Source organism: Scyliorhinus canicula, chromosome 2 (genome assembly GCF_902713615.1).
Source record: "Scyliorhinus canicula chromosome 2, sScyCan1.1, whole genome shotgun sequence".
Taxonomy (NCBI): domain Eukaryota; kingdom Metazoa; phylum Chordata; class Chondrichthyes; order Carcharhiniformes; family Scyliorhinidae; genus Scyliorhinus; species Scyliorhinus canicula.
In genome coordinates, this window is record NC_052147.1 from 37,183,835 (window position 1) to 37,194,931 (window position 11,097).

Below are 11,097 nucleotides of genomic sequence, written 5' to 3' on the forward strand. Positions count from 1 at the left end.
AAAACTTGGCAACGCCAGCCCTCCCTCTCCCCGACTCCACTCAAGCATTACTTTCCTTACTCGCGGGATCTTGCCCGCTCAAACAAAGCCAGTGATCCCTTTGTAGACCCGCTTATAAAAAAGGACTGCGGAATAAAGATGGGGAGACATTGAAACACGAACAGGAATCTCGGGAGGACCGTCATCTTCACTGTCTGCACCCTCCCAGCCAGTGACAACGGAAGCACGTCCCACCTTCGGAAATCGTCCTTCATTTGGTCTACTAGTCGAGCCAGATTTAATTTATGCAGCTGGTCCCATTCCCGCGCCACTTGAATGCCGAGGTACCTAAAGCTTCCCCCTACCACCCTAAATGGCAGCTCCCCCAATCGCCTCCACTGTCCCCTCGCCTGGACAGCAAACATCTCACTATTCCCCATATTTAGCTTACACCCTGAAAACCGGCCAAATTCCCCTAGAGTCCTCAGATTTTCTTCCATCCCCTCTATTGGGTCCGATACAGACAGAAGCAGGCCATCTACATAGAGCGAGACTCTGTGCCCCCCCCCCCGTCTCGACCCCGGTGCAATCGAAAATAGTCCGATGTTATCCTATTCGTCCGTACGCTTGCCCATGGGAGCCTCATACTGCAACCTGACCCAGTCAATAAAGCCCCGCCCAAATCCGAACCATCCCAGTACCTCCCACAGATAATCCCATTCTACCCGATCAAAAGCCTTTTCTGCATCCATTGCGATCACTACCTCCACCTCTCTACCTTCCCGGGGCATCACGATCATGTTTCACAACCGTCTTACATTGCCACCATCTGCCTACCCTTAAAAACCCCGTCTGGTCCTCCCCAATAATGTCCGGAATACAATCCTCAATCCTGGAGGACAAAATTTTGGCCAGCAATTTGGCATCCACATTCAACAGGGATAATCGGCCTGTAGGACCCACACAACTCCGATTCTTGTCCCGCTTCAGAATCAGCAAAATTGTGGCCTGTGACAACGTCGGGGGCAGCACCGCTCTTTCCTTTGCCTCATTGAACATCCTCATCAACACCGGCCCCAATATCCCAGAGAACTTTTTATAAAACTCCACTGGGCACCTGTCTGGCTCTGGGGCTTTACCCGACTGCATAGCCTTCAGACCCTCCAATATCTCTTCAAGCCCGATCAGGGCCCCCAGCCCTTCTACCAGCTCCCCTCCCACCTTTGGGAAATGCAGCCCCTCCAAGAAGTGCCTCATCCCCTCCGGCTGCGTAGGGGGTTCCGACGTATACAGCCTACTGTAGAAATCCCTAAACGCCTTATTCACCCCTGCTGAATCTCCAACCAGGTTCCCATCTCCGCCATTTACTTTCCCAATCTCCCTGGCTGCCTCCCTCTAAGCTGCTGTGCAAGCATTCTGCTGGCCTTCTCTCCATACTCCTAGATTGCCCCCCCCCCCTCGCCTTTCTCAGCTGCTCCACCGCCCTCCCCCGTGGTTAAATAGAACATAGAATAGTACAGCACAGTACAGGCCCTTTGGCCCACGATGTTGTACCGAACTAGTCTGAAACTAAGATCAAATCAACCTACTCCCACTTATTCTCGTGCATTCCATATGCCTTTCCAATAACCGCTTGAAAGTTCCTAAAGTGTCCGACTCCACTACCATAGCTGGGAGTGCGTTCCATGCCCCAACCACTCAGAACCTACCTCTGACATCCCTACTATATCTTTCACCATGAACCTTATAGTTATGCCCCCATGCAAAAGCTACATCCACCCAAGGAAACTGTCGCTGAACGTCCACTCTATCTATCCCTCTCATCATCTTATACACCTCAATTAAGTCACCTCTCATCCTCCTCCGCTCCAATGAGAAAAGCCTTAGCTCCCTCAACGTTTCCTCATAAGACCTACCCTCCAATCCAGGCAGCATCCTGGTAAATCTCCTTTGCACCCTTTCCAATGCTTCCACATCCTTCCTATAATGAGTTGACCAGAACGGCACACAATACTCCAAATGTGGTCTAACCAAGATCTTATACAGCAGCATAACCTCATGGCTCTTAAACTCAATCCCCCTGTTAATAAATGCTAACACACTATAGGCTTTCTTCACGGCTCTAACAAGCCAAACTCCATCTGTAGCCTCTGCCGTTCGATTAAAAGCTCTGCCTCTGGAGTCTCCGCATACCTCCTAATCGATCTGTAGTATCTCCATTACCAGTCGGTCCATCTCTGCACTGTCCACCTTCTTCCTATGGGCCCGTATCGAGGTCAGCACCCCTCTGACCACCGCCTTCAGTGCTTGCCACGCGACCGCTGCTGAAATTTACCCCGTATCGTTGACCTGCAGATAGTTCTGAATACATTTACTCAGCCGCTCGCACACCTCTTCGTCGGCCAAAAGTCCCACATCTAACCTCCAGTGCGGGCGCTGGTTACTGTCTTTACTAACCTGCAGGTCAACCCAGTGCGGAGCATGGTCTGAGATTGTGATCGCCGAGTACCCAGTGTCCACCACCCCTGCCAATAAAGCCTTACTCAAAATAAGTCAATCCGGGAGTACACTTTATGCACGTGTGTGTACCTCACAATTTTAAAAGTAGCAACAAAGTATGTAGTAAATAGCAAGACTATGGAGATGGTGGCATAGTGGTAATGTCACTGGATTTACAATCCACAGGCCCAGGCTAATGCTCAGGGTGACATGGTTTCAAATCAAACTGTGGCAGCGGTTGGAATTTACATGTAATTTATCAATTTGGGAAAGCTAGTATCAGTAGTGGTGACCATGAAACTATCATCCGATCTGATTCACTCACATCCTTTAGGTGTATCAAACCACTGCAGAAAATTCAAACCAGAGGGACTGCAGAAATTCAAGAAGATGGCACACCAGCAGTTAGCAATGGGCAACATATGCTGGCCTTGCCAGTGAAACCCATTTTTCATGTAAGAATAAAGAAAAGTATAGGTATTTTATATGATCATTAAATGATATATAGAACATATAGGGACATCTCATAAATGTTTGTACACTAGTGCCTGCTGAACAATATCAGTACTTGGCTTCCGTGACAAAATTATCAACATTTTAAATATTAAATATTCATAACCTTAGGTCATATTCAATACTTAATTAATATTAATTCATACCTGAAAACGTATTTCCTAAGACACATCCATTCACAGGTGCAACAGAGAATTGGACAGGCCCATTCAAATCAAAAGTTGTTTTTTGGGGTGTTTGTAGACGGCGATTTTCAGGTATCTGAAGATGGTCACAGTGAAGTTTACCTTTCATTCTTTGGAACATTTTGGCAGGACTCTCGGAGACTACTTGTTTGATCAATTTAGATCCAATGGGATTTAAATGAGATTTGGCATAATTCTGGTTTAAATTTACAGGTGTAGAACTTGAATCAGAACTTATTATTTCACTGAGCTCAAGAGGGATTACAGGAAACATTCCTTCCTTTTCCAGGGCTGTGGACTGAAGTTCACCATTCATTTGAGGATTTCTCACATTTTTAAGTGAGATTAAAGTGGCTGGAGGTTTGGGGTTGATCTTCTCTTGTAGAGTATTTGCTGAGTCACACTGAAATTTATTTAACTCTTTTAACGGAGTACCATTGGGAATCTGGTGAAGCGGTACTGCTTTCCAAGGTGTTTTCTGTTCTCTGTCCATTTCAGTGTTATCGAAAACTTTTGTCTTGCATGGAGTAAACATATTGAAAATATGATTATTTTCCTTTTTCACTTCCACTATTCTTCACATTGGGCATTTAGATTTCACACCTGCATCTGTAAATGATCAAAACACTAACCCTATGTTTCAAAAATGCGATATCCATGTTGGATGAAATATCTGTGCAGTAAAGAAAATAGAACTTTTAGTTACCTAGCAAAACTGCCTCATGCACCCTCAAAATTTTTTTTGCAATGGCCAAAATCAGCAGTACTTAAAGTATGTCATGAACATAACTGCATATTAAAATGGAACAGAGTCTACATGTTAATAATTAAATGGGAACAGGTAGATTGATTAGCTGAATTTATATTGTTTTAATCCTAATTCAGCTCTGAGAACGACCCCAATATCAAACGGGACAGTTTTTTTTCTGGCCTTGGCAAGGAACACCCCGCCGAGGCTGCACCTACCACCCCGATCTTTCAACCTCGCTCCGCGGCCTCCGGAACCCAATGCCTCAACTTACTTGATAAGTGGATCCTTGAGGCCCCCTTAAAACAGGGCACCACCAGACCCCATTCCCAGCACACGCAACCTGGCACCTTGCCACTGCCAGCCTGGCACCTTGCCACTGCCAGCCTGGCAGTCCCCAAGTGCCTATTAGATAAACCTATCAATTCACTCTGCCCAGATCCTGACCACCGGGGAGCCTCCAATGGCCTGGGGGTGGGGGTGGACACCATCTTCCTTCGTGCCAGGTATGACTCTAACCAGCAGAGAGTTTTCCTCCGGATTCCCATTGACTCAAGTTTAGCTAGGGCTCCTTGATGCCACACAGTCAAATGCTGCCTTGATGTCAAGGACAGTCACTCTCGCCTCTGGCATTCAGAACTTTTGTCCATGTTTGAACCAAGGCTGTAATGAGGTCAGGAGCTGAGAGACCCTTTTGGAACCAAACTGAGCACCTGTGAGCAGGTTACTGCCTAGTAAGTGCTGCTTGATAGCACTGTTGGTGATTCCTTCCATCACTTTGCTGATGATGGAGAGTAGACTGATTAGGGCAGTAATTGGCTGGGTTGGATTTTTCCCGTTTCTTGTGTACAGAACACACCTGGGCAATTTTACACATTGCCGGGTAGATGCCAGTGTTGTAGCTGTACTGGAACAGCTTGGTTAAGGGTGCGGCAAATTCTGGAGCACAAATCTTCAGTACTATTGTTGGAATATTATCAGAACCTTTGGCCATTGCAGTATCGAGTGCCTTCAGCCGTTTCTTGATATCACATTCTTGAATCGTATTGGCTGAAGACTGACATCAGTGATGCTGGGGACTTCTGGAGGAGACGGATGGATCATCCACTCGGCCCTTCTGGCTGAAGCTTGTTGCGAATGTCTAGGCCTCGTCTTTTGCACATATGTGCTGGGCTCCTCCATCATTGAGAATGGGGAATATTTGTGGAGCCTACTCCTCTAGCGAGTTGTTTAATAGTACACCACCATTCATGGCTGGATGTGGCAGGGCTGCAGAGTTTAAATCTGATGGATTGGTTGCAGAATCACTTAGCTCTGTCTATTACTTGCTGCATATGCTGTTTGGCATACAAGTAGTCCTGTGTTGTAGCTTCACCAGGTTGACACCTCATTTTTTGGTGTTGCTCCTTGCATGCTCTCCTGCACTCTTCATTGAACCAGGATTGATCCCCTGGCTTGGTGGTAATGGTAGAGTGGGCGATATGCCAGGCCATGAGGTTGCAGACTGTGGTTGAAAACAATTCTGCTGCTGCTGCTGATGGCCCACAGCACCTCATGGATGCCCAGTCTTGAGTTGTTAGATCTGTTCGAAATCTAACCCAATTAGCATGGTGGTAATGCCATACAACACGATGGAGGGTATCCTCAATGTGGAGACGGGACTTTGTCTCCACAAGGACTGCACAGTGGTCACTTCTACCAATACTGTCATGTACAGATGCATCTGCACTTGGCAGATTGGTGAGGAGGAGGTCAAATATGCTTTTACCTCCTGTTGATTCCCTCACAACCTGCAGTCCCGGTCTAGCAGCTATGTCCTTTAGGAGCTGGCCAGCTTAATCTACCAAGCCACTCTTGCTGATGATGTGGAGATGCCGGCGTTGGACTGGGGTGAGCACAGTAAGAAGTCTTACAACACCAGGTTAAAGTCCAACAGGTTTGTTTCAAACACGAGCTTTCGGAGCACGGCTCCTTCTTCAGGTGAAGAAGGAGCCGTGCTCCGAAAGCTCGTGTTTGAAACAAACCTGTTGGACTTTAACCTGGTGTTGTAAGACTTCTTACTGTACTCTTGCTGATGGACACTGAAGTCCCCCATCCAGAGCATATTCTGCACTCTTTGTCACCCTCAATGTTTCCTCCAAGTGGCATTCAACATAGAACAGTACTGATTCATCATCTGATGGTGGCCGGTACGTGGTAATCAGCAGGTTTCCTTGCCCATGTTTAACTTGAAGCCATGAGACTTCATGGGGTCCAGAGTCAATGTTGACGACTCCCAGTGCAACTCCCTCCTGACCAGTGGTAGGAAGTAAACATTGGGGCTATTTACCACTCTGTACTCTTCAGTTTCAAGTCTATTTATATTTCAAATGGGTGTCAACTCAGCTCTGTGCGTATGGTTACAGTACCAAAATAAATGGTCTGTTTCATATAGCCTCAGCTATTATGCTTGCATCTAGGTCTCTCATTGTCCCTTTTACTATCCATTTAAAATATTTTCTTATGAACACTTTCCGCTTATAGTATTGCGGCAGCCCAATTGTCTTCTTTATCTGATTTTAGATATATTCGAAATCATATTTGAAAAGTCGGAGAGCACAGATTTAATTTATGTATCTATGGTTTGTTCCAGGCTAGGATAATGATTTTGATTCCCAGCTTAACTTGCAAAAAGGCAGGTCTACTGATTGACTGGAGCCTCTATGAGAGACATCAAAGGAAGAGGCAGCCAAGATTTTCTTTCAGAGTCATATCGGAAATCAGTGACCAGTTAGGGCAGTCTGTGCCATACTAGCAAAGCAGCTATGCTAGATTATAACCATAACATTGATTTTTTAAAGGTCCATGCTTAAAGAGAAAGTGGGCTGAATTGCTCGGTTCATATTTCAATAGGAATATATAAACTGTAACCTCTCCAATCCAAAATACTTGGACCAAGTTATTTCTGGATTTCGGAATTATCTGGATTATAGCATGTCAGAATGCCTAAATACAAACGAGAGAACTGAAAAACACCCTAGATGTATTTACCTGGAGCATGAAATAGTAATAAAAGATTATAAAGCAGTAATTTTTTTTCACATATCTAAATGTTTCTGCTCCCAAAGAACTGTACTAAAATGATGCTGAGAGTTGCATGGGCCAGCTCAAAGATTTCCAGACAATTGTTGTTTCTAAACAATAGATTTCCAGACTAGAGAGATTAGTGTCTATCCCTATCTAAACTCACCACACAAAACTTGGCTATGATTATTTACTTATAAAGAACAAAGAAAAGTACAGCACAGGAACAGGTCCTTCGGCCCTCCAAGCCAGTACCGAAAATCTGATGTAAATAAATCTATTTTTGATTCAATGCCTGTAAGAATTTGATGAATATTTATCCAGCTCACAGTCAAACAGAAAATGATTCAGATAGCAGCACTTGTGGCATTCCAGCTATCGCAATATTTTATTTTTGTAATGCTCAGGTTCAGAAACATTGAACAGCTATCGCACCATGGGGTCATTCAGCTCAGCAGGTCCGGCAACATGTGAGGAGAGTTCTGATGAAAGGTCAGACCTGAAACTTCTATTCTGTTTCTCTCTTCACTGATGCTGCCTGACCTGCTGAGTATTTCCAGCATTTTCTGTTTTGAATCACCCCAAGGACAACCAGCGAGTCTTAATCCCCTGCAATTTTCCCTCTTTGATAGCTCATCAAAAGCATGATCTGCCTCCACCATCAGGCGGTGCAATCCTGATCATAATCAGTTGCTGCATTAAAGGGTTTTCCATCATGTCACATTGTTCTTTTAACAATCACTTTAAACCTGTTGTTTCTCGGTCTTGACTCTTTATAATCGATATTGCCACAAGTAGGCTTACATTAACACTGCAATGAAGTCACTGTGAAAAGCCCCTAGTTGCCACATTCCAGCGCCTGTTCGGGTACAGTGAGAATTCAGAATGCCCAATTCACCTAACAGCAAGTCTTTCGGGATTGTGGGAGGAAACCGGAGCACCTGGAGGAACCCACGCAGACAGGGAGACCGTGCAGACTCCGTACAGAGTGACCCAAGCTGGGAATTGAACCTGGGACCCTGACACGGTGACGCGACAGTGCTAACCACTGTGCCACCGTACCACCCGAGATGGAGATAATGCACCCGGCGACAGCTGTGCCCGCGCGGGGGGGCGGTCCGAACAGAGGAAATCCGCACCAATGTGAACAGTTTTTCTACTGTCTCGACCCCTCATGATTTTGAACACCCATGTAATCGCCTCTCAACTTTCAGAATAAATACAGCTTCTTCAGTCTATCCTCAATTGAAGTCCTGCATTCCTGGAACAATTTTCATTGATCTCATCTGCACCCTCTCTGAAGGCTTTACATTTTTCCTAAACTGCAGTGCCCAGAATTCAACACAATTCCACAACATCCAGGTGCCCTACCGATGGATGCAATTAGGGGGTACTCCAATGATGCACTGGGTAATCCCTCTTGGACGGTTTACGCTGGCAATTGTGCGGAAGTGCTAACTTGCCCTCAACAAGTGGGCTGGGAACCATCTGACAGAAGCAATTTAAAGCGCTAACTTTGGATGGTTCTGCCAGTTTTACTCCAATAATTACTTTGTAAGAGTCAAAGAAAAAAACCCACTTCTAACTGGGGCAGCACGGTAGCATTGTGGATAGCACAACTGCTTCACAGCTCCAAGGAACCAGGTTCAATTCCGGCTTGGGTCACTGTCTGTGCGGAGTCTGCACATCCTCCCCGTGTGTGCGTGGGTTTCCTCCGGGTGCTCCGGTTTCCTCCCACAGTCCAAAGATGTGCAGGTTAGGTGGATCGGCCATGATAAATTGCCCTTAGTGACCAAAATTGCCCTTAGTGTTGGGTGGGGTTACTGGGTTATGGGGATAGGGTGGAGGTGTTGACCTTGGGTAGGTTGCTCTTTCCAAGAGCCGGTGCAGACTCGATGGGCCGAATGGCCTCCTTCTGCACTGTAAATTCTATCTATGAAATAACTCCAGAGTAACTATTAAAATACCCAGACCGAGCCTCGCACAGGACACCCTGTGCACACACCTGCTCCCCCCACCCCACGATAATTTCCTGGATTAAATTCCCTCATGCCTATCTGCGCTTATAATTCAGCAAGATGTTGGTCAAGGATACACACGCAACATAGCAGACATCAAGTGCGTACATGGAGAGTTCCCCCCCCCACAAAAGATTGCTGCACTAATCCAAATCCCCCAACTTGGAATAGTCTCAAGGTTCCTCCCCCACAAGGCTACCTGTCTTAAGTTTACTTCAGTTTTGCTTTCACTGGGCACTAACATTTCTTCTCCCAATGACACCTTCTGCTATCTTTCCTTTACGCCATTAACATCACCTTACATAGTCCCTCATATTGCCACTAACACTTCATTTGTCAGATGTCCTACACAGTTTTGTGCAACAGAAACAGAAAATGCTGGAAAATAACAGGCCTGACTGACAGCATCCATGGGGAGAGAGGAGAGCTGACAAAGAGTCCTCCCTCCGCAGATGCTGTCAGTCAGCCCTGCTGAGGCCGTGCAGCATTTTTTGTCCATGTCTCAGATGCCAGCATCCGCAATCATTTACTTTTACAGTCAGGAGACAAACACGGGACACAACCGATAGAGTACCCTTCGTCGTCCAGTACTTCCCCTGAGCGGAGAAACTATGACATCTTCTTTGCAGCCTTCAACATGTCATAGATGAAGATGAACATCTTGCCACGGTCATCCCCACTACTTGCCTTCAAACAACCGCGCAACCTCAAACAAACCATTGTTTGCAGCAAACTACCCAGCCTTCAGAACAGCGACCACGGCACCATAAAACCCTGCCATGGCAATCTCTGCAAGACGTGCCAGATCATCGACATGCATACCACCATTACACGTGAGAACACCACTCACCAGGTACGCGGCACATACTCGTGCAACAATAATGTCTACCTCATACGCTGCAGGAAAGGATGTCCCGAAGTGTGGTACATTGGCGAGACCATGCAGACGCTGCAACAATGGATATCACGCAACAATCGCCAGGCAGGACTGATCCTTTTCAGCCAGGGAACACTTCAGCAGTCCAGGTCATGCAGCCTCTGATCTCCGGGTAAGCGTTCTCCAAGGCGGCCTTAGGACGCGCAACAACGCAAATTCGCCAAGCAGAAACTTATAGCCAAGTTCCGCACGCATGAGTACGGCCTCAACGGGGACCTTGAATTCATGTCACATTACATTCACCCACCTACTATCCGGCCTGGGCTTGCGAAATCCTACCGACTGTCCTGACTTGAGACAATTCACACCTCTTTAATGGGGGGGGGGGGGGGGGGGTTACCCCTATCTCTGGATCTGTAAACACCTAATTACCTGCAAATGCTCGCATTCAAAGCATTGTCTTGTTTCTTTGACTATCTATATATATGTTTCTGGAACATACCTCTTCATTCACCTGAGGAAGGAGCTGCTCTTCGAAAGTTTGTGATTCAAAACAAGCCTGTTGGACTTTAACCTGGTGTTGTAAGATTTCTTACTTTGCTCAGCCCAATCCAACGCCAGCATCTCCACATCATTTACTTTTACCACAGTTCCCGGCCATTACTGACCTACTTTGCTCCAACCACCTCCTATGCAGCATAAAACCCATCAGACTTCTCCCTCTCTTCAACTCTGAAGAGGTACGGGGATTCGAGGGGGCGACTCTTGTTGCTGCTGCCAGACCCGAGTCTCCTTTCCCCGGTCAACCATACCTCGACGCAAATGAACCACTCCAACTTTTCTATTTTAACGACTTAGTTCCGGTATTTTCCTTTTGCTGTTGTACTGAGGGAGGGGGCAATCGGTGCAGACCCAGCTCGCGCTGGTGGAGGGTCGGGATCTGCGCAAACGTTCACAAACCCCCCCGCCCCGCCACGCGCCATTTAAACGCCCCCACCCTGTCGTTAACCGATTCCCCGCGACCCTGCCAGGGCTCCATGGACAATTGAGCAACCGTTACTCACCCGCGCGGCAACCATTTCAAAACTCAACCAAAAAAAAGACGTTAGGAGCTTTCGAATCCCAGCCCTCGAGCTCCTGATTGGCCCCCGGATCGGTGACGAGGATTTGCCGTCAAATGAGCGAACGCGACGCCGCAAGCCCGCCCCCTCCTCC

General features: G+C 46.8%; 1 protein-coding gene across 1 annotated transcript in view; it reads right to left on the bottom strand.

Annotated features, from left to right (window-relative positions):
* The window catches only part of mis18bp1 (MIS18 binding protein 1), an 86,125-nt gene extending 75,267 nt beyond the window's left edge, over positions 1-10,858 (bottom strand). The window contains exons 1-2 of the mRNA XM_038776325.1: positions 10,551-10,858; positions 3,138-3,849 (exon numbers count right to left, since the gene is read on the bottom strand). Of these exons, the coding sequence (XP_038632253.1) occupies positions 3,138-3,711 (574 nt within the window). The 5' untranslated portion in view covers positions 3,712-3,849; positions 10,551-10,858. The remainder of the gene's footprint in view (positions 1-3,137; positions 3,850-10,550) is intronic.
* Between the last annotated feature and the right edge of the window lie 239 nt (positions 10,859-11,097).